Source organism: Mixophyes fleayi, chromosome 7, assembly GCF_038048845.1.
Source record: "Mixophyes fleayi isolate aMixFle1 chromosome 7, aMixFle1.hap1, whole genome shotgun sequence".
Taxonomy (NCBI): Eukaryota; Metazoa; Chordata; class Amphibia; order Anura; family Limnodynastidae; genus Mixophyes; species Mixophyes fleayi.
In genome coordinates this window covers 15763247-15791217 of record NC_134408.1, presented here as the reverse complement: position 1 = coordinate 15791217, position 27971 = coordinate 15763247, and the positions used below count along the sequence as shown (strand labels likewise).

The 27971-nt window shown below is 43.3% G+C and overlaps 1 protein-coding gene across 4 annotated transcripts; it reads left to right on the top strand.

Annotated features, from left to right (window-relative positions):
• The first annotated feature begins 260 nt into the window (after positions 1-260).
• On the top strand, positions 261-23025 carry RHOT2 (ras homolog family member T2). 4 transcript variants are annotated; one of them, XM_075179124.1, is made up of 19 exons: positions 261-385; positions 4279-4337; positions 4788-4869; positions 6034-6077; positions 6550-6603; positions 7352-7404; positions 7487-7595; positions 8651-8752; positions 8943-9041; positions 9414-9522; positions 12334-12454; positions 13018-13102; positions 13281-13426; positions 14257-14357; positions 15599-15729; positions 16361-16441; positions 18764-18886; positions 19432-19628; positions 21733-23025. In XM_075179124.1, exons 1-19 carry the CDS (start codon positions 349-351, stop codon positions 21848-21850), a joined length of 1851 nt encoding a protein of 616 aa, XP_075035225.1. In that variant the 5' UTR covers positions 261-348; the 3' UTR covers positions 21851-23025. The 4 variants fall into 4 exon arrangements, with proteins under 4 accessions (XP_075035225.1, XP_075035227.1, XP_075035228.1 ...); XM_075179126.1 differs by lacking the exon at positions 261-385 and adding an exon at positions 432-454; XM_075179127.1 differs by lacking the exon at positions 261-385 and adding an exon at positions 460-482.
• The last annotated feature ends 4946 nt before the right edge of the window (positions 23026-27971 follow it).

Below are 27971 nucleotides of genomic sequence, written 5' to 3'. Positions count from 1 at the left end.
GGGAGGGACAGGTATCTGGGTGTCAGGTGAGAGGGGGAGGGACAGGTATCTGGGTGTCAGGTGAGAGGGGGAGGGACAGGTATCTGGGTGTCAGGTGAGAGGGGGGGGCAGGTATCTGGGTGTCAGGCTATCACACTGCTATGTGGGTGTCGCAGGTCACGTGATAGGGTGTACGTGCTACTTACCAGGTGCCAGCTCCGCCCCTCCCTCTCGTCACTATGGAAACATGAAGCTTCTTGCATGGACCGGAAGTGACGTATGTACTGGCAATGGGACGCCGGAAGTGGAGGATCTGTCACCTGTGGTCCGTCTATACACCCGGAAGTTGGTGTTGGCGGCACCGGTGCCATGAAGCAAGACGTGAGGATCCTCCTCCTGGGGGAGGGTGAGATAAGGGTCACATGGGACGGGTGTTATGGGGGACACACAGAAGGGGGCGTCTATTCTGCGAGAGGTCGGGCAGTCCTGTCAGTGACATCTATGTAATAATACAAGATGTGTATCAGCTCTGTGCGTGACACAGGGGGCTCACACTGCCTGCATGACTGTAAGGGGTCCCCCTGCCTGCATGACTATAAGGGGGCTCACAGTCCCTCAAACTGCTGCATGACTATAAGGGGTCCCACTGCCTGCATGACTATAAGGGGGCACACACCTGTATGGAATATAAGGGGCCCCCCTGCCTGTGTGACAATATGGGGTCCCACTGTCTGCATGGTTATAAGGGGGCTCACAGTCCCTCACACTGCCTGCATGACTATAAGGGATCCCACTGCCTGCATGACTATAAGGGGTCCCCCTGCCTGCATGGTTATAAGGGGTCCCCCTGCCTGTGTGACAATATGGGGTCCCACTGTCTGCATGGTTATAAGGGGGCTCACAGTCCCTCACACTGCCTGCATGACTATAGGGTCCCACTGTCTGTATGACTATAACGGGTCCCACTGCCTGCATGGCTATAAGGGGTCCCACTGCATGCATGACAATAAGGGGGCACACACTGCCTTCATGGTTATAAGGGGTCCCCCTGCCTGACAATACGGGGGCAAACACTTCATGACTATAAGGGGGCACACACTGCCTGTCTGAAAATATTGGGTTACACAGCCTGCATGGTAATAAGGGGGCACTATGTCTGCCTAATAATAATGTGTATCATGGAGATTACTGTCTGAAATCATTTCAACAGAGTGAAAGCCTGATTTATACTCTAGTTATGTTAATATGGACATTTAAAGTATATTTATATTATGCAGTGCTTATATAGTGCGCTGACCTACGCTTCAGTTGTAGTAAATGGTTTGTTTGCATATGGCATAAGTGATACACAAGTTTGTACAACTGTGTCTAAAGTAAAATTGTAGAAATGTATAAAGTTTAACGTTTACTTAGTGCAAGCTGCTCAAGGTTGTTAAGATGCATTTCTGAAAATTGTTGCACAGGGAAACCTTTGTTTTTTTCACTACCAACCAATCAGATGTTTTCTTTCATATAGTAACATGAGCTACAAAAACAATTATTAGAATCTGATTGGTTGGTAAGTCAGGGCAATGCTGTGGTTTTCCTGTGCGCTCATTTTCATCAAAAGTAATTAAATGTCCTTATTTGTTAAATAGAAGAAATAAGAGAAAAAACTTTCAGGACATTCTGGTACCAATGTATCACGCACAGCTAAAAACATACTTTCTTGTATACAAGCAAGCAGTGCTGTGAGCCTTCTATTTATTGCATTAAATCCATAGCCAGATATTTCTCTGATTTGATACACAGTTGCAGGAGGTAACAGTGCTAAGAGTTATAGCCTCAGGAACAGTAACTTTGAAAAATCTGAGACATATGAAATTCTAATTTTTATGGTTTCCCATTATTGCTGTATTTATAATATCACAAATAAAACAATTTCATTGTATGAAAAGCATATGAGTAACAGCTTCTTATTTCAGAATGTGTAACATTATACACTGACGTGGGACGACACAAACAACAAACTGTACCCTATACACCGATCAGCCACAACATTGATACCACTGACAAGTTTAGTGTAGGGATGTGCACCGGCCACTTTTGGTGTCTCGTGTTTTGTGTTTTGTATTCGGATTTGCTTGAGGTTTTGGGTTTGGATTTGTTTTGCAAAACACCTGACGAAAGGTTTTGGTTCGGATTTAAGGTTTTGGATTCGGATTTATTTACGCTAATATTAACCTCAATAACATTCAATAACAATCATTTCCACTAATTCCCAGTCTATTCTGCAAAATCAGTGAACTTTGTAATATTGCAGTACCAATGGACTTATACTGCAGGATTGTTTTTGGATATTTTTTTTTTATTTATTTTTTTTATAATTATTTTTTTTTTTTTTTTTTCGTGCTGTGTTCTGCTCAGTCCAGTGGTGCTGTGTCCTGTGGTCTGTCCTTCTGAGTTCAGTGGTGCTGCTGGGTCCTGGGCATTGTTATTTCCCCAGCACAGCACAGCACAGCACGAGATATAGCAGGACAGAGGACCACCTAACACAACCTCCGTCTACCCTGATCAATGCCCGAGTGAAGATGGCGGCAGCTAGCGGGGAATTTATAGGATCCGAGTATCGCGAGATCCGACAGCGGGATTATGACTCAGAGCCTCGGTTTCAGTTTTGCAATTGGCGGGAATACCCGGATCTGTCTCGGATCGGCAACGTTCGGGTGGGCTCGGATTTCAGATATCCGAGCCCGCTCATCTCTAGTTTAGTGAATAACATTATCTCGTTACAATGGCACCTGTGAAGAGGTGGGATATATTAAGCAGCGCGTGAACAGTCAGTTGTTGAAGTTGATGTGTTGGAAGCAGGAAAAATGGGCAAGTGTAGGGATCTGAGCGACTTTGACAAGAGCCAGATTGTGATGGCTAGACGGGGTCAGAGCATCTCCAAAACGGCAGGTCTTGTGGGGTGTTCCTGGTATGCAGTGGTTAGTACCTACCAAAAATGGTCTAAGGAAGGACAACCGGTGAAGCGGCGACAGGGTCATGGGCGCCCAAGGCTCATTGATGCGGGCGGGGAGCGAAGGCGCCCGTCTGGTCCAATCCCACAGTAGAGCTACTGTAGAACAAACTGCTGAAAAAGTTAATGCTGGCTATGATACGCTGTGTGTTTGGACACCTTTCTATCATAGCTTGCTGCATATGGGTCTGCGTAGCTGCAGACTGGTCAGAGTGCCCATGCTGACTCCTGTCCACCATTGAAAGCACCTACAATGGGCACATGAGTGCCAGAAGGTGGCCTGGTCTGATGAATCATGTTTTTATTTTTACATCAGGTCTCCAGCTGAGTGCGTGTGCATCGTTTTCCTGAGATGGCACCAGGATGCACTATGGGAAGAAGGCAAGCTGGCAGAGGCAGTGTGATGCTCTGGACAATGTACTGCTGAGAAAACCTGGGTCCTGGCATTCATGTAGATGTTACTTTGACACGTACCACCTACCTAAACATTGTTGCAGACCAAGTACACCCCTTCATGGCAACGGTATTCCCTGATCGCAGTGGGCTCTTTCAGCAAGATAATGCACCTGCCGCACTGCAAAAGTTGTTCAGGAATGGTTTGAGGAACATGACAGAGGGATCAACGTGTTGACTTGGCCTCCAAATTCCCCAGATCTCAATCTCGAGCATCTGTGGAATGTTCTGGAAAAACAAGTCTGAGCCATGGAGGCCTCACCTCACAGCTTACAGGACTTAAAGACTCTGCTGCCAACATCTTGGTGCCAGATACCACAGGACACCTTCAGAGGTGTTGTGGGGTCCACGCCTCGATGGGTCAGAGCTGTTTTGGCGGCACGAGGGGGACCTACACAATAATAGGTAGGAGGTGTTAATGTTGTGGCTGATCAGTGTATACTGTGGGTGCAGTCTGCCAGGAGTTTATTTTTGAGGCCCACTCATATTGTCCTTGTAGCCCAGTCCATTCTAAGCATCACTCTTTAAGGAATAAGGAAAGGAATCCTCTTCTGTGTGCTGACCAATGAACAGTTAGTGAGGTGCTCAGGTTAGCTAGTGCTGGTTAGTGGGCGATGGGTTTCACTACACCATAGCGGGCTGTGGAAGCTGGCCGAGCTCTATGGCCAGCATACATCAGTTTAAAATCTGTGATAACTTGTGACCAATCGTTAATAAGTTAAGTTGTCAATAGCTTGGGACATTCAAGGTCTCAAAAAAGAAAAATGGTGGCATTCACTGCAATTAACTATACTCCATCTATAGATGTCCATTATTAACGCACTAATTTCACTTTCTTCCTGCAGCCCAAGTGGGGAAGACGTCTCTTATAATGGCTCTGGTGGGAGAGGAATTCCCAGATGAGGTATGTGGATAAGGGTATATGGCCATCTTCCATGGAATGGAAGACTTTGGCTTTTGCAAAGGGTTCTGGGAAATTCAGAAGAGCAGCACATGTGATGAGAGTTACCTGTCTATTATTTCCTGTTTTCGACCCATTCATCTTTTCTGTAATAACACCCACACTGATACAGTGAATGCATAACATGTGCTAAATAATACAGCATCTCACTAGGTCACTGACTAGTGTCTCGCCATCATTTTCTTCCAGTATATTTAATTTGTATTTATGTCCCACACATCCATTCATTTACACTGTGCTTTACAGCAAAACACTGATGACGATGAACTTAATACATAGCTTATTCCACCTAGGCCTGTGCTTGTATTAGTTTTACTTTTCAATTAAACCTACATAAGATCTGTAACCAATAGCTTGTGTTTTTTATAAATGATTGTCTTAAACATCTCCTAGGTACCAGCTCGTGCGGAGGAAATCACAATACCGGCTGATGTCACGCCAGAGCGAGTCCCCACTCACATTGTGGATTATTCAGGTCTTTGTCTTTTTGTCTCTGGTTTAGCACTTGATAGAGCTAATAAAACAGCCAAAGGATGACCACAGAGATAGCGTTCCCCCCGCATGGTATTGATCCCAGTGCAGTGCCGCATACTGCAATGAAATACACGGCATGACATTGATATACTAGTGTCTAGTGCATCAGTCTTGAAGAGCAGCAGAGGCAGACGTTTAGTGGGCCAAAGCAATATTTATAAAAATGTAGCCTATGAGTTCACGCTGAGCCCATGATTGAGGCTCTACATACCTCTTTGTTGTCACTAGCTCCTAGTGAATGGCTGGCTGCCTTCACTGTATGTAGATGGTAGCTGCATTTTAAAGGTTTATGTAAGAGTTCACACTTTAAAGCAGAAATTAAAAGGCTTAAAACGGTTGGGTTTCATGATTTCGCCTTGCCGGTTAAATCATAGGTACTCCCATCTCTATGGGAGGTTTTGTTCCAACCGTCAATCAATTTTGACCACTAGAAGGCGCTGCTATGTAATATTATTTAGCGTTCTCAATTCATCTTAAACAAACAATCAATATCACAGCTCAGACTCACATCAATAACTGCAAATAATCTCGGTTCTTTCACGCAGCCAGTGTGACATGTGAAAAGGAGCCTGGCTTACATAAAGGGCTAGATTTACTAAGCTGCGGGTTTGAAAAAGTGGGGATGTTGCCTATAGCAACCAATCAGAGTCCAGCTTTCATTTATTTAGTACCTTCTACAAAATGACAGCTAGAATCTGATTGGTTGCTATAGGCAACATCCCCACTTTTTCAAACCCACAGCTTAGTAAATCTAGCCCAAAGTGTGTTTTATATTCGTGGTGTTTGCACTGTATATGCTGGAGTTATCGAAATAAGAGTTGACTATTGTACTCTATAATATATTCATTTTAGACAATGAGTTGTTCCCTGCTACTTATTACTGCAGGATTATTAACATCTAGCCTTATATGCATAAAGAAACAAAATCCTACAACTTTTTCTCAAAATGTTTATTTGCAGCAATATAGTGAAACATTTGTGAATGTTACTTGTAGCTCTTATATAAAGTATCTTGTATCCTTAACGCCACATTGTTTCTCCATGCTTTATCTTGTGCATGCATAGTGATACCTGCTCTCTGACTCTCTTATATCTCTGTCGATAGAACTGGAGCAGACAGAGGAGGAGCTCATGGAAGAGATTGCAAAGGTGAGTTTCGGTGACAAAGGGACAAGCAGAACCTCACCATAGTGGGTTATTTGTCAGTTCTGCCCACACGGTGGTGGATTCTGCCGCTGGGCTAGAGCGCCATGCAAAGTAGGTGGCCAAATTGGTGATATACGGCCATTCTGCACTCAGGTAGTGCGGCAGAATCTCTTCCGGTCTCTCTGGGTCACTATGGTTGGAATATGGCCATACGCACCGGCCGATAGTGTCTTCCAGCCACATTTACCAACGTGTCTGAGAATGCTCCAATCAAATTCTATTTAATTATTATTGTCCATGAAGGTCATTGCAGTAATATCGGATCAGCTTAATGATATCATCTGTGTATCGCAGTGGGTGTGGCCAGCTTAGCCCAAATCAAATGTCTATTAATTCTTAGCAACCAATCTACTGAAAGTCATGGCTTTTGCAGAGGGCTAATAATTCACCCACGTTTCCACATTTATCCCCCCAGGCGAACGTTGCCTGCATCGTGTACGACGTCACAGAATCCGCCACCATAGAGAAGGTAAGAACAGCCTGGTCTGAGCTGTGCGCCGTCTGCCTGTTTGTAATGTCTGTGTTTTAAATATTGATATAGAGAAGCTAGATGAAAATCGGATAATGTTTTAGACACAGTATAGTGGCACACAACTAAAGAGTATTCAGACATAATTAGTTGCCTTATTAAAGAAGCATCTCCGAATCTGATACATTGTTTTCACAAATCGCTCTGATGACCCCACGTAGGTAATTAGGCACTTTACCTTCTGCTCAGACGTTTATTTTTTCTATTTTAGGTTGCGTTCTTAGTCTGTTGTGTATGATTAAAACCATTCCCTGAGTATTATACGTTTTGCCAGATATCTAAAGTCTGTTTGTGGCCCAGTTGTATTGCCTTGTCTCTGTATATAAGCAGAACAATTAGGAAGTGGATGAGAGGATGTTACAATACATTTAGAGTGGCTGCTTTCTGAGATTGTGTTCACCCTTTTGCAGCCAGATAATATAAGCATTGGCGGTGAGCTAAATGGAACCAAAAAGCCTTTCACTGTAAATACAATACTATGTTCACATGCCCCGGTTATAATGTAGTATTCTCACAAAGCAAAGAATAAGAATTTAACCGTCACTCTAATGAACTATGGACAGAGACAGGCAAGTCGCTCCGTATGTGTCCCCGTGGTGGCTGTATCTCTTTTCACTTGTCCTCAAACACCTGCAGCATTACAGGATACATAACAAGTTATACCTCTAAATAAGGCTTCTCTCTCTAGATCTCCTCAAAGTGGATTCCCATGGTGAATGGTCATGTTGACCGAAACTCGAGGTAAAGCTGTGTATTCTGACATGTTCCCTAATCCGAATAATGCGTGTGCATAGATCTAATACAGCCAATATCTCCTGCTCAGACTTCCCATAATCCTCGTGGGGAACAAGTCAGACTTGCAGTGCGGCAGTTCCATGGAATCTATCCTACCCATTATGAACCAGTTCTCTGAGATTGAGACCTGCGTAGAGGTAAGCATCTTCTTTCTGTCATCATAGACAAATTGGTAGATCGATGTAAGCTGGAGACACAAATATGGTTGATCAGTTTGGTTATCTGTAAAACAAATTGGCTTGCCGTCACATATGTGGTCTGCAACAGATCAAGTCTGCCCGCTCAAAATGTGATTGCGATCTGGTCGGCCGATGACAGCGTGTGCTGGGTCAGCAGCCTGAATGAACAGTTCCATAATTGTTTTGGAACTAATTAGGAATATAAGCTTTGAAAAGTGTATTCATGCTGCCAAGACATAAAAACAACAACATAAAATTATCACCATTTAACCAGCACATACAAAAAATGCAAATTAGGTAATTAAGGGCTGGTTCACACCTATCCACTGCTATCGTGCGTTGCAGTTGCCGATTTAAAATTCTAACGCCATGTTTAAAGCTTTAGAACCAGAACACAGCACAATTTATTTCTTTTGTGTTAAAAGTTCAATGCATGAAAAGCACACTGAAAATACATAAAAGTGCATTAAAAACACATCACTAAACCATGTCTATATGTTGTGTGTGAACGAGCCGCAGTAAAATATAATTGTATTGGAGTTTCTGAAGCAAAACTGGAATTTGAGGTGTAGCATATGTAAATGAGGTATTTTAGCTGTGTAGGAGAGGCACGGGGGTAAATCAAGCTGCTGGATTGAAAAATTGGAGTTGTTGCCTATAGCAACCAATCAGATTCTAGCTGTCATTTTGTTGAATGTACTAAATAAATGATAGCTAGATTCTGATTGGTTGCTATAGGCAACATCTCCACTTTTCAGCTTCAGGAACTTAATAGAAACGATGATAAATGAAATAAAACGATTTCTGGAGGAAGCCCGTTGTCTAGACAGAGCACATACCATGTCTACAGTCCTGGCAAGGTTGCTGAATTATTAAGCACTATAGACGGAGTAACGTGTGCTGTTTGCATGAAATATGCTGCACATTTAAAGAATCATTTACAGTAGTGGAAAGATGCAGACATGGCCATTGGGGTTTGAGTGAGAGTTATATGCGTATTTTTCCCTCTCCAGTGTTCTGCTAAAAACCTCAAGAATATATCTGAAGTCTTCTACTATGCCCAAAAAGCTGTGCTACACCCCACCGCACCACTGTACGACCCAGAGGAGAAACAGGTAATGGAAGAGGGCTGCACGCCAGGTCTGCCAGACATATAGTTATAATGTGACCTTGGCCTGTGAAGACGGATGTTGTGTTGTGTCTATCAGGGGGAGGCCTTAGATTATGGGTTATTGTGTGTGTGGGTAATACTGGGCCACTGAGGGCCTATTCCAGGGGGTTTCCTATTAAACGTTTTCTTTCTAGCTGAGGCCGCAGTGCAGGAAAGCTCTGACCAGAATATTTACCATCTCGGACCAGGACAACAACCAGATTTTAAGCGATGAAGAGCTGAACAATTTCCAGGTAGATTGTTGAAAGCCAATTATTGACCCCTCTCTTTATCTGACCATGTCTCCTGTGTACACCTGTTGTCACTCATTCGTGCCTCGTCTCCTACCCACCCCCCTGATTTGCTCAATGATTTCACAGTTCTGCTAATTTTTTTCTCTCTTTGTTTTTTTTTTTGTTTCATTCCAACACTTAAAAATTGTGTCCACCTTCAGACTTTCATGGTTTGCACATTCGTTTGCTTTCTAAGCAATGGCTCCTAGATATCCTGGAGCACAATAATCTTCCTGTCAGTTCTGTGTTTCACCGCTATTTTATTAAATGCCCGTTTTCAGTTGAATTATTTGCACTGCGTCTCTGACCTCTCGTCTGTCTCTCGGGAGGTAGCAGTCCTGTTTTGGGAATCCGTTGGCTCCCCAGGCCCTGGAGGACGTGAAGATGGTTGTAAGAAAGAACACGGCGGATGGAGTGCGGGAGAACGGACTGACGCTAAGTGGTGAGAACGGGTGTTGTGGCATGAGTACTAATACATGTATATCGTCAGAACAGCTATGTCCTAGGAAAATAATTTAGAAGTTGACGTATTTCTGTTAAAGTCCATTCTTATAACTTAATGAGCAGATAAAGCGCCCTCGTTTTGTTACAGCGTACTACACTACGTCTTATTAAGTGACTAGTCAGCACTTGCAGAGCAGGTCCTTCCTGCCTTGTTGTTGCTCTCCATGCAGCACATAGTAGATGAGAGTTGTGTTAGGACTCCATTGCCTGTCCGCAGCTCTCTGCACTGTGATAGGGCTCCGGTTCGCAGACAGCACCTGCTCGTTGCGGCTGTTGTCTGGAGGAAGCCATGTGATGTGTTGAATTCTCATCCGTAACGTCTAAGGATGATCTTCTGCCATAGTTTTCCTGCTGAACACCATTGCTGCCGACATCAGCAGTGGGCAGGCTCTCTATCTTTCTTCCCATACACACCTAAAGTTCGCACAGGACCACAGTAGCCCTACAGGCAGCAGCAATGGGGTTCCACCTCTTGGAGAACCTACGGGCTCCTTCACACTCCCTTCTATTTTATATATTTATTTCTTGTTACACCAGATGACTATAAATTCTTGACCTTACTGTGCTCTGTCCACACTGGAAATCCTGCTGATACTTTTCTAACTTAGTCGACAGCTTTATGAGTACGGTCCTGTACATGTTAAACCTTCAGCATCTGTCAGATTCTGATTCTCCGACAACCTCCCTTTTTTGTTTGCAGTCTTCTCGGCCCTACTTATTCCTGAAGAACGAGGATCTACGCAAGGTAGAAGCTGTCTAATAAACATTTTCAAATGAACCTCTGATTTTCAGACTTTCCTAGTGCTGATTGTCCAGGTTTCCTTACACAGCTTGAGTGGCTATGACTATGGAGGAACCAGCTGTAAGATGCTATCCGAGTGTCTGCCCATTCTGTCGCAGCCCGCAGTGTAGTGTAGTTGCGGGATTGAGCAGCAGATTCTAATTCCAGAAAACTCTTTGTTACATTTCAGTTCACACAGAATTCCCTTTTTGGGTAGAGCAAAGGGAAAGTTCTTTCCCAGGCAGCAGATCGTAAAAGTCCTTCGACAGAACAGGGCCAAGAAGCCCGGGACTCCTCTGCACCCTTATTGGGCCTCCTTGCAGAAGCAGAATTTGAACCAAGGTCTTTTAATTGGATCTTTAGAGACTGTACGAGTGTCCCTTTAATCCCTGATGTTTCAAGATCTTTGCAGTGTAATGAAACTTTATGACCTCTATAGACATCAAGGATTCCTACCTCCAAATCTCGGAGTGGAGGAACAGTTTCTGCACTTTGCATTGGGCAAATCTTAATGACAATTTTTTACACTTTCCTTTTGGCCTGTCCAAGTATTGGCAGCTCACCTTCTTCTACCAGGGATCACCTCCTACTCTGATGATCTTCTGATCAAGGCCCTCTCCAGGGGTAGCTCATGTGTATTTCATCTTGTATGAGCTGGAGAGGTGCAGCTGGATTTTTAACTTTCACAATACTCCATGTGAGTACTGGGATAATGTTTCCACGTCTCGTCTTCCACTAAGTCTTCCTTCTGCTCAAAATGCTCCAGCCTCTCCAGATTCTAGTCAGTCGCCTCTTAGCATCCTCTTTGGTTTTGGGTAAGTTTTGCATGAATGTTCCTGTCTCCATGTTTTTTATTATAGTGATTTATCTGTTCTTGCTCCTATCCTTCTTCTGGTGGTTGAACATCCTTTACCTTTCCCAGGATACTAATGTTGAGACCTCAGTGGCAAGTGGCAACCTGATACGGCGGGCAAAGGGTTTGGGAAGCAGATTTTTTGGAATCTTGGACTTCCGGAACTTTGGTTTCCTCAGGAGTGTGTGGTATTCTTTGCCCTTTAGTGGTGGAATCATCTCTTGAAAGGCAAAGTGGTACAGGTTCAGTTCAGCAATGTTGCCACGGTAGCATATCTAAATCATTAGGGGACTGATTCATTAAGGATCTTAACTTGAGAAACTTCTTATTTCAGTCTCCTGGACAAAACCATGTTACAATGTAAGGGGTGCAAATTAGTATTCTGTTTTGCACATAAGTTAAATACTGACTGTTTTTTCATGTAGCACACAAATATCAACTTTAAATTTCAGTGTACAAATAAGCTATCAAGTATTTGTGTGCTACATGAAAATACAGCCAGTATTTAATTTATGTGCAAAACAGAAAACTAATTTGCACCCCTGGCATTGTAACATGGTTTTGTCTAGGAGACTGAAATAAGAAGTCTCTCAAGTAAGATCCTTAATGAATCAGGCCCTAGGATCCCACCAAAAGCAGCCTTGCAATGGCAGAAATGAAAAAGGTCATGAGCTGAGCCGAGGGCTTGGTCACGTATCGTTTACATTCCAGATGTAGACAATAAGGAAGTCCGCTTTCCCAGTCGGCAAATTCTGGATCCTTTTGGAGTAGTCCCTCCATCCAGAGGTCTTTGCTCAACTACTAAAGTCGACCTCATGGCCTCTTGACTAAATAGGTTAATTTGGTCAGATTCCTCAGACGTGCTTGTCTATGTCACATTGTTACATGGATGATAACTCTTTAATATAACAATATAACCATCCTACAGATGATCTAGAAGTGCACCCCTTCCTTAGGGTGTGACTTAACCCTACATCTGTAATGTTGCCCCCTCCCCCGCATTAGCCTCAGTGCAGAGTAACTTGTGTTCATCCATGGCTAGTAGAAGAGAAGAAAGCAGCTTATACGTGAGACATGTTTACTCTTTTATGACCAAAGTCATTTCTCTTAAACAGGCTTCCTCTTCCTCAACACCCTCTTCATCCAGCGGGGGCGGCACGAGACCACATGGACCATCCTACGACGTTTCGGATATGACGATGCACTAGAGCTCACTGACGACTACCTCTACCCACAGTGAGTAAGACGTGCTGGGAAGGAAGAGGGAGTGTGTCTTCAGGAATGGGCCTGGGTCCTACCAGTGATCTTCATGTTTAGTACATAACTGATGTCTCAGATATGCTGAGTTTTACTGAATCAGCATAATAGGTGTTACTAAATGCAGCATCTGCGTCCAAAATCTGCTCACACAAATATACAGACTTTCTGCACCTGCTTGGAGAGCAGATAGTATTGCTTAATTGTGATTGTTCACCACCAGATGGCGCTGTTCTGTTGTGCACCAGGCGTGATATTTAATGCAATCTCTCTGCATTGCAACGTCTTTATAAATGCTAAATATATATATATTGATAAGTTATATCTGTCATTGAACTTTTATTGAAGCTTTTGGGAGCAGGTTTAGTCCTTCAGTACCATAATCCTTGACAGTCCTTGCTGTGTTCCACCTCCTTAGCTTTAATACTTCTGAGAATAGTTGTTTCCACCTCCCCCACATTCGCCTCTATTGCTGATTACGTTCTAATTAGTTCTCCTGTCACCCGTACATTACATGACGCCAGCTCTCCCTTCTCCCTCAGGCTGCGTGTACCCCATGATTCATCTACTGAGCTTAACCATTTTGGCTACCAGTTCCTGCAGAAGATTTTTGAGAAGCACGACATGGTGAGGCGCCCCCTACAGACAGATATGTATTTTATATAGAGTCCCCATCATCCGGAGAGTCCCAGTGCTTGCAAATGTTGACTACATTTGTGTAGCATTGGTTACAAATTGAGTGGATGCCGTTTGCACTCACTGTAATTGATAGAGTTTAAACTGTTGTTCCCTCTTTTTTCCACAGGATGGCGATGGTGCCCTAAGTCCTTCAGAGCTTCAAAGCTTTTTCAGTGTCTTCCCGTATACACCCTGGGGTCCTGAGCTACCGAGCACAGTGTGTATGCCAGATAAAGCTCTGCTGCCCCTCCATGGGTTTCTGTGCCAATGGACGTGAGTCAAAAGACTTATCAGTTTATTATTGTTAGGACATTAACAACTTTCATTGTAAGACACTAACATTTAGGTGTTGGGTGTTACTTAGCTACCTACACCTTTACCAAAAGAGATTTTTTTAATGTTTTTTAGTCATTTGTGTTTTCATGGGTTATATACAATGTATCCAGTGGTTCTGTTATTGTTGTTGAGGTGCCATGATGCTCCTCAGCACCTCACAGTGGGGAGAACAGAACATGCATGGGCAGCACGGTGGCTCAGTGGTTAGCACTTCTGCCTCACAGCACTGGGGTCATGAGTTCGATTCCCGACCATGGCCTTATCTGTGTGGAGTTTGTATGTTCTCACTGTGTGTGCGCGTGGGTTTCCTCCGGGTGCTCCGGTTTCCTCCCACATTGCAAAAACATATTGGTAGGTTAATTGGCTGCTATTAAATTGCCCTTAGTCTCTCTCGGTCTGGACTGATGTGAGCGAGTTCTCTGTACAGCCCTGCGGAATCAGTGGCGCTATATAAATAAATAGATGATGATGATGATGTATAATAGGGGGCATACAAGGTAGACAAAGTAAATGTACTTGTGATAAACAAGAGCAGGAAGAGCCCTGGTGTAACAGCTTACAGTCTAACGGAATAGGGAGTTCAGGTGAATAAAATACCAGTTTAGCACACGGTACATTAGACAGATCATGTGACCTGTGCTCACGATGTGAGGGAACATTGTACACAAGATTGTCCATCTACAGTGGGAACATGACTCTACTATCTGCAATGTACTATAAATAGGGCATTTCCACTCACCCGCTGAATTGTTCGTCTTCCCCGTCAGGTTGGTGGCCTATCTAGACGTACATCGGTGCCTTGAATATCTGGGGTATCTGGGATATCCCATCCTGTGCGAGCAGGACAGCCAGACACGAGCGATCACAGGTGGGTGCCGCCTACACGTACCCCTCACTGTTACAGAATACCATTGCTGGCAAAGCTTCTTATACTGTAAGACCTGACAGGTGCTTATACAAGGCGGTGACTGATTTAAAGGGTTTTTCCACTTTGATCACATTTGGCGCTGTCCGGCTCTCCCTGTTGTAGGGTAGATCCGACAAAGATACTTACAGCCTTACAGCTGCTGTGTCCGATATCCCCAGCGATGGAGAGAGTGCCCGATATGACCCACAGAGGTCCTGGCTATATGTGAGTGGTAATGGTGGTGGTCTTAGAGGGGAAACTACTATTTTTAGGAAGGGAGAGGATATAGTAATGGGGTTATTTAAAGTAGAACAGCCCTTTTAAATCCCTGAACCTTGACCTCTGCTTCTCTGAAGATGGGGGCAGTTCTTTACTGTCCCAAACCCACTATTAGAGGATTAATCATAAGGGGCAAGTCACACAAGCTGTCTTTTATAGCGGTGCTTCGGTTTCCAGGGTTTATATCTGATTTAATGCCTTGATTTGCTGAAATATATTTATAATACTTCAACAATGAGCTCACTGAGACTGTTTACTGCCGCCATCTCCTGCCCAGATAACTGGGTCGTAATTTAGACAGCAATTTAGGTGTGTTGTTCTATTCGTAGAGATGGTGTCATATAACTGCTGAGTTTTCTCTTGGCGCTGACTGCGTGATGTCATTGGGCGCTCGTCACGTGACAACGCCTGTACCAGCATTACTACATGGCATAGCAGCATGTGACTTAGTGTGGGCAACTATCTTGTCTGCTTAGTTTACATATTGCCTGTCTATGTATAACAAAGGGTTAGGGTTCTTTACTGCAGCCACCCGCACTGTATAATTTATACTCGCACTTATGGTAGGTACAACTTTTAGACTTTAGACGTCACTGACTATTTTCTTTGTTGAGGTTGAACTACAGATTACTCGAATGCTTGTTCCCAGCATCATCTCTGCCTTATATAATACTCTTTTACTTTCACAAACAGTAAAGTTTCATTACTTGATAGAATATTTATAATTCTATCCCCTGGTTCCCCCTAGTCGCACTTTTTAGGTTTCCAACAAGTGTCTTCTCCCCTGAGTGATCTTTGATAAGTGTTAATGGCTTCATGTAGTGACGAAGCCAAATAGAAAGGTGTCTGCTGTTTCTTTGTCGCTTAAGTGATTAAATGTCTTGTTGCCTAATACTGAATGTTTAAATCCACCCTCCCACTAGTGACCCGGGAAAAGAGGATAGACCTGGAAAAGGGGCAGACGCAGAGAATCGTCTTCCTGTGCAAAGTGATCGGCCCCCGCGGGACGGGTAAATCTGCTTTCCTGAGAGCGTTCCTGGGGCAGAGCCTTGAGGTGAGAGGCGTCTGGCGTCCGTACCTTCTCCCTGTGCCTTTACCCCTTATGTCATTGGGAGGTATTCAGACATCATATAGTGCGTATTTTATAATACACACCTGTCGTCTACACACAGCTCAGCGATGTCATTTGTTCCTGGTGACGGCTGCCTCCACTGTGTGCAGGTGACAGGTGCCCTTTAACTGAGTCAGTAGCATGTCGTGAGTTGTGGATTCACCTATAGCTGAGCATGTACATAGGTATCTGACCTGTAGCCCTAGAGATCTCATGGATCTCAGCTGACCTGTGACTGTCAGGAGATCAAAGTTGATGCAACTTAAAGAACCGAGAGCATTGAAGTTTCCAGCCACTGACACAATGAGTTTCATGCCTCTCATCCGCTTTCTGTTGTGTCATTCACTGCACAGATACAATTAACGCTGCAACGGTCACTTTTAGCAATTATCGAAAAAGCTGCTGGCTTAGTACCTGATGCTTATTTTATGTGGGTTTTGTTAGTCTCCCTTTGGGTATTTTTTACCCTCTGTTTCCCTTTTCTCTTCCAATTAAACATATTTTCCTTCCTAGATGTCATTTTCTTGTTTTGGTATCTCCCCTCTTGTGACATTCTCATCTCCTCGTCCCTCAGGAGCAGCTGCAGAGTCACAGGGAGCCCTCTTTCTACTCCGTCAACACAGTTCTCGTTGGGGGGCAAGAGAAATATCTCATTGTAAGTACAATAAACTGGGTGCTCTAAAAGGGACTCGCTAATTCATTGTCTGCTACAATGGTTTCCTAGGACAAAACTTGACCGTATGATTTAAGTATTCCAAACCTCTTTAATGCAGTGTCTTCAAATTAACACAGGCACTGCACCCGAGCTATTTCAGTGTTTAGTGGCCAGATGGTGGAATTTCCTGTAGTTCTTTCATTGTTTATTGGTGCCTGGAACACCTAGATAAAAAGTCACTTGATCATATTCACCAAGATCTTACCCTTACAAACCAGCGTGTCTCAGTGCGACTGCCAGCGCCCTTAACCGCTGAGCTTGTCTTGCCAGCGCCCTTAACCACTGAGCTTGTACTGCCTGTATCCTTAACCACTGAGCTTGTACTGCCTGCATCCTTAACCGCTGAGCTTGTACTGCCTGCATCCTTAACCGCTGAGCTTGTACTGCCAGTGCCCTTAACCGCTGAGCTTGTACTGCCTGCATCCTTAACCGCTGAGCTTGTACTGCCTGCATCCTTAACCGCTGAGCTTGTACTGCCTGTATCCTTAACCGCTGAGCTTGTACTGCCTGTATCCTTAACCACTGAGCTTGTACTGCCTGTATCCTTAACCGCTGAGCTTGTACTGCCTGTATCCTTAACCACTGAGCTTGTACTGCCAGTGCCCTTAACCGCTGAGCTTGTACTGCCTGTATCCTTAACCGCTGAGCTTGTACTGCCTGTATCCTTAACCACTGAGCTTGTACTGCCTGTATCCTTAACCGCTGAGCTTGTACTGCCTGTATCCTTAACCACTGAGCTTGTACTGCCAGTGCCCTTAACCGCTGAGCTTGTACTGCCTGTATCCTTAACCACTGAGCCTGCATTGTCTGCGCCCTTAATCACTGAGCTGGTATTGTCTGTGTACTTAACCACTCACCCACTCCTTCTCACTGATGTTACTGAACAACAACATTTGTTTCTGGGAGTTTCTTCTCTGTTTGCAGTTTGTGTGAGACCAGGTGTAAATATTATATAAATCATTATGGAAGCAGCTTTTTGGTTTTAAAGAGGAAATGTCAAGCCTATTTTTACTTAGTGAAAATCAATAGCCTCTCTCCCAAATCCCTCTGCTACAATGTATTTTACACATTCCTTAATTGTGTCATCCCACAGAGGAACGGTCTGACCTAAAACTGTGCACCGTGGTTTGAACAGACTCCGTCTACATGATAGATTCACCTTAATGTAACTGAACACAATGCTGTGCTCCTCATCAAATCGTTTATTAAATGTTGTGCAACGTGTAATATACTTAAATATTTTAGTTAATTTATATTTTATTTAACACATATTTATTTATTTTATTTATATAAATAATATCTGTATAACTGGTGAGTTCTGAGGTCATTGTTTATAATTGGTGAGCTCTGATGTCATCATTATTATTACTATTATTATTTCTCCATCTGCAGTAGGGGACACACAGTGGGTTATGTTTCACCCCATGGAAGCGGGCACTGATGAAAGAGCGGACTCTTCCATCTCTTCTTTATAACTCCCCTCCCATGTTTTGTACAGTGCCTTGAGTAGAACGTGGGTCTTATGCCTTTGCTTCTAGATAGTATTTTATTGGATTACTAGTTGCTTACACTCCTCCCATCCACCCACTCCCATCACTGGATAAGGCCTCGGCCCCGGATGAACAGATTGACAGGGATGGTGACCACGAGGCAGAAGAGGGAGATGTTTGGACATGGTGGACACACTGGGTTATGTGCCCATTGTCCATCTATTTGGGGGCAGAGTTTTCCGGGGGAACTTGGCTTCTTGGGTTATTCCAGTTGTTCTGTCCTATTTTGCTACAGAGGGTGCAAGGGGGGTACAGATTCAGCTCTTTACCTTTTCGTTTTGGACCAATTCTCAGGAATTCATGTTCAAGACGAGGTGTTTGATATATCTAGGGGTGAGGAGGGTCCTCTAGACCTGCAGAGATGGGTCTTACTCTCAATGTAAGGGTGGACAGAGGGGATTAAGAACAGAGATGAGACTGTCCCTCAAAGTATACATTAGAAATTGTCCTGTGTCCGCCGACTCTGCCGGTCACAGGGAGAGACCTGAGGAAGGAGCAGCGGAGTTATTGGGAGGAGGAGTCAGGTCTTGTGGGGTGTTTTTTCCAGTGCTTTGCGTCCTTGGGATAAACCTAGTCCACTACCTATGTCCCGCTACTGCTGAACGGCGAATGCATTAAGAAATGCGGTAATAGTAAATAATATATTTGAACTGGACCTTTTGGGTTTGATAACTATACGACTGGCCCTTGTAATCTCCTTTGTTCCCCTCAGCTCTATGAAGTGGACGTGGACACTGATTTCCTGAAACAGTCGGACGCGGCCTGTGATGTCGCCTGTTTGATGTACGATGTCACCGACCCAAAGTCCTTCAACTACTGCGCCAGTATCTACAAGGTGACACCTGGCCTGCGGGGCTAGTTCTGTGAAACTGGGGAAGGGCACAGACCAATGTCTGGCAACCTCATACAGTTTGGGGGCTGCATTGGGCAGACCTTTAGCCTTCAAAAGGACATTACCCTTAATCTCAGTAATAAGTTTGAACAATACATTTACTCAAAGAAAGAGACATCTATATGCAATAACATATTAGCAGATATTTAAAACAAATGTTACAGGACATAATAAACACATTTGGCAATAAAGAAGAAAGGAGCCTGTGCCGCAGGTCAAGGCTCAGAGGGCCGTATGTGGCCCTGGTGCCCATCACCAGCTTAGATGTTGTTTATTGGATCTAAAACTGATTGGACCAATGCCGATTTCACCGCACCTTTATTATAACCACATGGCCCAATCACAGTACCAGTGGTCTTTCTGTGAGATGGGCCAGTAGCTATAGACCTCTGACCTTGTTCCAGTGATTGACATGTCTGGGACTTAGACGCATCCTCCTTGCGGTCTCCTTGTGTCCAGTAATCACACTTGTCTCTCCTCCCTTACAGCAACATTACATGGAGAGCCAGACCCCCTGTTTGTTTGTGGGGTGTAAATGGGACCTGGGGGAGGTAAAGCAGCAGCACGGAATCTCACCAGCCGAATTCTGCCACAAACACCGGCTGCCGGCCCCCTACCACTTCTCCTGCCAGGGGACTGCGGACAAAGCCATCTACAGCAAGCTAGCATCAGCCGCTGCCTTCCCGTGAGTATCCTGGGCCGTGACGGTATAATATATACGCAGAACTGAAAATCAGGTTCTTTTTTTTTTTTTTGTTCTCATTGCAGTTGATTTATTGAAGCCACCAGGGAGTAATAATAATGCTGATTTTGCATTGATTTATCCGTAAGGGACAAGCAGGGCTATTGTACAGTGAAATATGCATACAAAGGGCAGACTCAATAGATCAGTTTACTTCTCAGAAGAGTGTTCAGCATCAGACTCTGTGAAGCTGTCCCTAAGAGCTTACACCCGCTGACGTTTATTACAATTGTATTACCAGCTTTTATCCAGCTTTGTAGTGTATTGTATGTCTGCCAAGAATGATCACTGAGGAATGTTAGGTGCATATATCACTCAGTACATGTTTCATTCTCGATTGTTACTGTATTAGCAAGTAGTTTCCTCCCAGATCTCAAATGCTATCATAAATAACATACTACATGTGTGTTCTGAACTCTATAATGGTCTGTTAGGTATTTTAATATCCAGGCTTCTCATAAAACATCTTTATGCCAGTGACACTCTTGTGTTATAGCTATATTAAGGTTATATTATTTAAGTTGATGTAATATTACTTTATTGGTGCATTAAGCCCCTCTAGAGTCCAGGATACAAGTGGTATTTCTGAAGTGGTAGTCTTTACACCTGTGGCACATTGCCTGATCTCAGCTAACACAGTACGATTCTTTGGGCTATAGCCAGTGAAGGATCGTATCGCTGTATGTATGTGTGATGACCACATCTTCTGGGTAGTCTACTGGTGGTTGCTGATTGGAGTATAAGAATGTACGAGCCGGAGCAATAGATAACACGTTGCATGTGGCTCTTAGCTTGGCTGGATTCACTGGAGAGTGGAGAATTCCCTTTGTTTCATTGCCACGTGACAGGAGAAATCTTGGAATACTATAAGTTTGTCTCCGTAATACTTAGGTTGGGTGTTTCCGTAAAGGTTCCATTTGCTTCACTTTACCTGCAAAGTTTAAGCATTTCCTAATGACCCATGTAGATCACTGTTGATCATCCTTCTCTCCGTTAGCCGTCTCTACACTCAGTATTTCTCAAAGTCTCACGGTCACATTCAGCACATTATTCAGTCAATGCACTGTCTCAGACAACGAGTAGTATACTTTAGAATTAGTTTTGTGCAGTATTTTGGGACAGTTTGTCTTTGTGTCTGTAACTCTCAGCTGTTGTGGATCTGTACATCACAAGGCATGCTGGATAGTGTAGTTCTACAACAGCTGAAAAACCACCGCTGACCCCAACCTGGTATAAAACACATTCCCCCTCTCCACTATGTGTGAGTCAAATCCCCTTGGCCCCCCCACCACGTCAGTCTTTATCTGGAAGGTAAACTGAGCAAAATCCATTGGATTCATGATTGGTTTTCCTCTGATTTTATGCTGTGGTGGCTCCCATGGATTAAGTTGCCTTCTCTCGTTCTGACCCTAGGAGATACTAACCTTCCTCTTTCTCTTACCCTGTATCTGCCGTGGCTCTCAACTTATCGCCGTTAGCAGCTGGCTGTGAAACTCGCCAGAGTACTGTTCATTTTTGTCTTGTCGAACTGTATTTGTTGCCATTATAATAGTTCTTTCCAAGCTGTTTCTCTGGGAATCGTTCACACAAGGCCATGTTTTTGTTTGTATGTTTTGTTTAAATTATTTTGGCAGAAGTTCAATAAAATGAAATTAACAAGAAAAAAAAAGCAACCTTTGCGACTGCAGGGTACATTGTTGCATTAATTGAAGCACAATAGTTTGTAAGCGTACGTACAGGTCCTTCTTATCTCTTTTTTTGGTAATACCCAGTCTTGTTAAATTACTGTGTTTGTTCCCAATTGTAAAACGCGTTGGGTATGCTGCCGCTATTTAAATAAATGTTAATAAGAAATAAATTCTGTGACACTGTTAGTCTTTAGCACTACAGAGAAGCTGTTGACTTTGATATTTTTCTACCATTACACAGTTAGAATGGATAGCGATGTTTGGCACGTCAGTGATCATATAGAATGGATGTCAATGTTGCACCATATTTCCCCTCCCAGAATCCTTAGCAGTAACGCCCTTCTCTTCTCTTTCTGTAGCCACCTGCATGACACGGAGCTCAGCACGGCTTCCTTCTGGCTGCGCGTGGCGCTGGGAGCCACGGTGGCGGCCGTCGTGGGATTTACTCTCTACAAAGCCCTTCTGCGCAGCAAATAACTCACAATACTTCCACCTACCCAAATAAAGACCAACGTATAGACTCTTAACTCAAGTACTAACCACCGTGACTGACTGTAGAGAGCCGGCTGCATTTTATGTCACTATTTGGTTATACACCCCCCTACACCGGGGTATCGCCCTTCTGCAAATTCATTTGAAGGAAACACCAGTCTTTTAACCCCTCTGCTTTCCATTCTCCGCACAGAGACACTCTGACGAGTGACCGTTCTCTCGGGTCCTGTGTTTTAGCCGTTCCTCTCTGGTAGCATAATTTCATTTCCGTCAATTGGTCGAGAGCTTTCAATTAAGTGAACCCGTGACCTTAAAGTATTCTCTGGGGTTTATGTCTGTCTGCTCTGCTTTTTCTAAAGTGTTCCTTTGTTGGCAAATAAATCTACCAATAATGGACTGGGGGCATCTCTGTTTGGCTGCTGTACCAATACTGGAGAAGAGACACAAATCTCCGGTGTGGAGAAGTGGTCCCATCTTTTGTTCTAAGACATAAATTATTGGAGCAATCTTTTGGCAGTAAGGGACATTTTCAAAGGTTTTCTGCAATCCAAGCTTCAAAGTATTAAAAAGAATCTGTTCAGTTGGACCTCTTACCATGAATGGACAATTGCTGATTCAATAGAACATTCAAAGTCTACCTCTATATAATGCAGTTTTAAAGAAGTACATTTTGTCATTAGCATGACCTGTCTGTATGTCTATGTGTACTCAAACACACTACACACAATAGGTTTAAATACAATCATCACTCTCACCCCAACTATCTGGTGCCTGAGGTGCGTTGGGTAAGTATCTCGTGAACCCGGGCGAAGGACCCACCTGGCGTAAAATTAATTCGTGGTAGATATCTCCTTTAATTACAGTATGTAACGAGAAGGCAGAAACAGATTACGCAGGTATTCTGATAATCTAACAAGAAACAGTCTGTGCCACTGAAGCTTTGGCCAAAGAAATTAAAATGTCTTTTTTTTTAACACAATCAACTAGTAACAAATCCGTATTTTTAAATTTAAAAAACATAGAGGTTTATGTGAGGGTGTCGACTTTGAAGTTGTGTCATTCGAGGCCCAAACCGAAGCAATCTGTCCTCAATTTTCATTATAAGTGGCTGCCGGGTTTTTGATGATATAACCCATATGTTATATAAATAAATATATATATAAATAAATGGTGATGATGAATGGTGATGATGATGATATGTTAGACTTGGGCAACGTATGCCTCTCCAGGTACTGTGGAACTATAAGTTACAGCATGCAGTGGGAATTGTAGTTCCACCGTACCTGAACAGCCACAGCTCAGCCAAACCTCACAACCATCCCCTCTCACTTCCAAGTCAGCTGAGGACTCTTTCACTAGCAGGCGTTCATAGAGGAACCACAAGCTCCAGGATGATTTCTAAAAACATGATGATTCTGGTTGTGGGATGGAAATAAATATATTTGATGACACTGAAATACCAGTTGATTTCACCGACAAAGCGTTTTATTTGATCATCCTGAGGATATATTTTTAAAGATGTAATGGCATCATGAGGATTCTGAACTGGAAAATCAGACCTTTGGTGGTGAAATTACCAGTCTCGATGCCGCCATAATTTTACTGGTGTTTCACAAAAAATAAAGGTGTTTTATTAAATGATAAAAATCGTCTTGTAATAATTTTTTCCAAGTGTTGAGAAAAGCTGCAAAGCCTTCTAGTGAAGGGTGGCCTTATTCATTTTTAATTGTGATTATGCTGGAGTAGTATGTAAAGTAATGTTATGTGTATACCGTAAATCAAATCCTTGCTGCAATCTGAATGGTTGCTAGGGGTTACAGAATCTTGTCCCTGCACACTGGCTGACACAATCCCTCTTTTATGATGTCAGAAATAGATGGAATGTTGACAATCTGCAGATAATCAGACAGGCTCGTGCCACACCGAAAATCCACTGAAACGGATCACACAGTATTTTGGGCTATAGCATATAACAATTATGTAACTGGATTTGCCCAGAACAGGCATGACATTGAGTCGTACATTTTCACTGAGATTTATTAGTGTAATTGCTGTCTGAACTCGGACTAAGATTTACAACAGGGGAACAAACTTGTAAAGTTAATTCTCACATCATACTGCCTGTAAGTCCTTCGTCTCCACCGTCCCTGACAACCTCATCAAGCTGTACTATCTAACAGCGTTATATCCCTAGTATTGGGCCCGGAATTGGCTATTACGTATATGCAGCCATCTCATGTAAATACTTGGACAGTGCTGGTCTAGTCTCTGAAATATATTGTGTAATTGTCTTACTGCACTTCAGTTCAATGGATCTTGTACAGGATTTGACTAGCTGGCAACAAGAGTGGGGGTCTCTCTGTTCAGAATTCCTAACCATGCCCCCCCTCCCCTCCCAAATGTAATCGTTTTTCTTCTCCGGGTGGCGCCGGTCACCTAATCATACACTGGCACTTTTACTAGTTTGGGGGAATGGATTTTATTAGAAAAATATTAACATAAGTAAAATATTTATTTTTTACATAATATATTTTATTTGGATTTCACGTAATTAATCAGGGAGTAGAGGTGCGGAAGATAAATAGAGGTACGGGTACAAATCTTGAAATGACGCACAGATTTGACTTGGAAACATAAATGGCTTAAAAACAATACAATAAGAAGAACAATCAGAAAAGTAAATGGAACAAATGTCAACAACACACTATTTCAATTAGGGCTGGTGGGGGGGAAGGGTATTGGTGCAGGAAGAGAGGGGAGGGGATTAGGTGGAAGCTGAACTTGCATAATCAGGTTGGGGAATTCTTGCCAGAAGCTCTCTATTGTAGGGCAGCTCCACCAAATGTGGGGAAGAGGACTGTCTATGACGCAATCTCGCCAGCTGAGGTTTGAAGAGGTTGGATAAATGGACCAGTATGGAACCGAGTACATCTGAAATTGGAGTTTATAAGATTCTCTTTAACCCGTGTACAAATAGAGCTTTTAGCTATCTCTTCCCTCTAGTTCAAAGGTTTCACCCATGTTCACTTCCCAGCGAAGTTCGTGTGATTCCTGGACCACATTTAAGGGAGGTTATAAGAAGTGAAAATCAGGGACTGGAGGAAGACCTGAGCAGACAGAAAGTCTCCAGAGCGGATGGTTGGGAAATGAATCCCGACTTGATTCTGCTGTTATAATGGTGACCGATCTATTGATATTGATAGAAGGAGCCGGGAGTCAGGCTGGGTACACACTACAGGGCGTTCAGTCGATTTTTCAGGCCAATCACACGATAAGCAAACATTCGTCCCGATATCACATTAATGTGTACACTTAAACAATGAACGATTATCGTTCCGAAGCTCATCGTATCGTTTGATTTTTTAAACCAGACTAAAAATCTTGTTCAACGATGGAACAATGTTGTTTCAATCCTGCAGTGTGTGTGCACTCAGGACCGGCAGTGTCCATAGATCTCTATGGAGTGTACAGAGTCTTTTCAGCCGATGGTTATGACAGATGAGGAGCACAGATCTGAAGGTAAAATGTGTATAGTGTGTACACAAGAATCGGCAGGCTGATCAGGACTTTGTCTTTGGTAAAATCCTTAAAGATATTGCATCGGGAGAAATTTTCTATAATGTGTATCCAGCCTAAGGCTCATAGAATTCAATGAAGGAGCACAAGGGCACAATATCATACAGTAATATTGTGATTTTGTCCAGTCTTTGAATGCCTTGGGATGCAAACCTGTAGGCAAAGCCGGATTCTTCCATAACCATTCTGTTGGTATTATCTATAAATGTACAAGTGCATGTGTACAAAAGTTATAGATTAGAAGCAAGAAGCTCAGAGTAGGAGGCAAGTAAATATGTTCTTTACTGTTGGCTCTATGTACAGCTAGGCCTGGGGAAATGCCCCTTTTGCCCTATCAATCACTTTAGTCCTGAAAATTTCCCTCTAACGCCCTGGCAAGAAGCCAGGCAGGCAGAATTTAAATACCTTCAAAAAGCCGAGGCGGCCATATTGTGAACTAAACCGACATACCGCCTGCCAGCTCACTAGGGAATAATCACTGAGGTATGAGGTACTTTGTGCTTAATGCCTCAGTAGCATCATTTGATCCTAGTAAATTGATTGACTAAATATTGGTTCAACCCACAAAATGTCTGCCTCCACTGTATGTAAGTGATAGGTTCACTTTAAGGTTCTAGTCAGTTTCAGAGATGTTTACTATTAAACGTGTGATTGCTATCAGCGGCTCATGTAGATAAATCAACTTGCATTTTCGACTTAGTCGTCATGTGTTATGAGCATAATTATTCATTTATAAAGGAACCCACAGCTTGCTAGCAGAGGTAAAGGCAGTCATCAATCATTCATCTAATGAGGTCTGGGAATAATCTGGGATTATGTAACTAGATCTCATTGACCTGCGTGTAACATCATATAATTCCCTGCCTAGTGAATAGCCGTATCAACTGTGAACTTTGATATCAGCAATAACTGCCAGAGAAAAGCAAAGTCCAGGCTGTGTTATGCGAGGACCGTCCTGGTGCAGGAGCCAACAGAGGCTGGCATTTTATATCAAAATAAACACAAACCAAGCTCTGGCCAGGAGGGGCCTTGACGGTGCCAAGTGAGCTGAAAAGGTACCGGTTCAGGAGATGGAGCAAGTCATCCAGAAGGAGGTCTCTGGCGTCCTGGAGAAGAGGCGGCAAACCTTGGTGAGTGGAATGGGCAGCTGGGGAGCACTATATTGTCCTTGGGACACAGCTTACATCTATTTATATTTTTTTTTTGTAGTCCGTAGGCTTAGAGCTATATCATTGTGGTCTTAATTCTTATTTTCCAGGAAAATTGTACTTTATGCAGCTATGTTATTGTTGTTGAGATATTATTAGGGATTTGTGAACTTTATCCATGCACCATTCTGCTCATCTCCTGGTGTTTGATATCTCCACCAGGCAGACGGCAGCCATCTTGTAGACCTCATCTGAGGCATCATGTTGGCAAAAAAACAACTGATGGGCTTCATATCTCTGTTTATATAATTGGTTGCAAGGAAATGTTTTAGCAGATGAAAGTCGTATACAGCTCTGTACATGAAGATAAACCAAGTTTCTCATAATAAAGATATATCATAATGTTTAACTTAGAACTAAGTATGAAAAAGAATATGCTGATATCTTGAAGTGGAGCAATACATATACTGTTTTTGTTTGAATATTACAAGAGTTTTGTTTGCTCAGAAATTAGTAGAAATGTTGGTCAGTGGACGTAGCCATATTTCTCTGAAAGTCCATTCGACACCCCGAGTCAACGATTTAATCAGTCGATAATCTTGGACGCTGGACCAATGCGGTTTCCAAGGCGGGATAGTAAAGGGACCTCAATGCTGATAACTATGGGTGGAGGATTCAGCAATGGACAGAAGGTGTGTGAGCGAATGCATAACCTGATTGGATGGCTGCGGCACCTGTCCAATGAATCTCCAGGGTTCCGGGAGTTCTCATGTGCTGAATTCTTTCTTCTCACCTCCCTTATTGATCTTGGCTTCACAGAGAAAGTGGATGGTGGTGTCTTTACCAGTGACCAGAGATATCAACCAAACCCAGATTAGCCCATGCCTAAACTGACTGGGCCCACCAGAAGAGCTTGTTTTATCTATCTCCTCACAGAAGTACGGGTGGATGTACAAACAGGTGAAAGCCGTGATTAGGTCACCTGTACGCCATTGATTATACAGTATGCACGAATCATGGACCGCTAGACCTTGGTATCGCTGCACCTTTGCTGTTGCAGAACCTCATTGGGGTTCATACGTCCTGCGGTCAATGTAATGTGATCTCCAAATGGATGGAGGTACCAGTCACAGAACAAAATGGAGGCCAGCAACATCGGTGCTCTCACAACTAGCTGTAGCATGGCCTATGAAAGAGGTATTCCATATCTGCTCTCAAAATCACCGAAACGATAGAGCTGATCTAAAACCAGTTTGCATTTGATTAAATTAAATTACTTATTAGGAGGTGATGTTGTGTAAATATTTAAACTAATATAATCCAAGAGCTGCAACCATAGAGCACCATACCCAGGCCAGCCTTTTATCAGTGTATGTCCCATC

What these genes read in the sequence shown, in the direction of transcription:
- RHOT2 (XM_075179125.1), top strand. Translation starts at nt 3,790, where the DNA reads ATGGGTCAGAGCTGTTTTGGCGGCACGAGGGGGACCTACACAATAATA. An exon ending in TCACATTGTGGATTATTCAG is followed by an intron (nt 4,870 to 6,033) that starts GTCTTTGTCTTT and finishes CTCTGTCGATAG; the next exon opens with AACTGGAGCAGACAGAGGAG. An exon ending in GACGACTACCTCTACCCACA is followed by an intron (nt 12,455 to 13,017) that starts GTGAGTAAGACG and finishes CTTCTCCCTCAG; the next exon opens with GCTGCGTGTACCCCATGATT.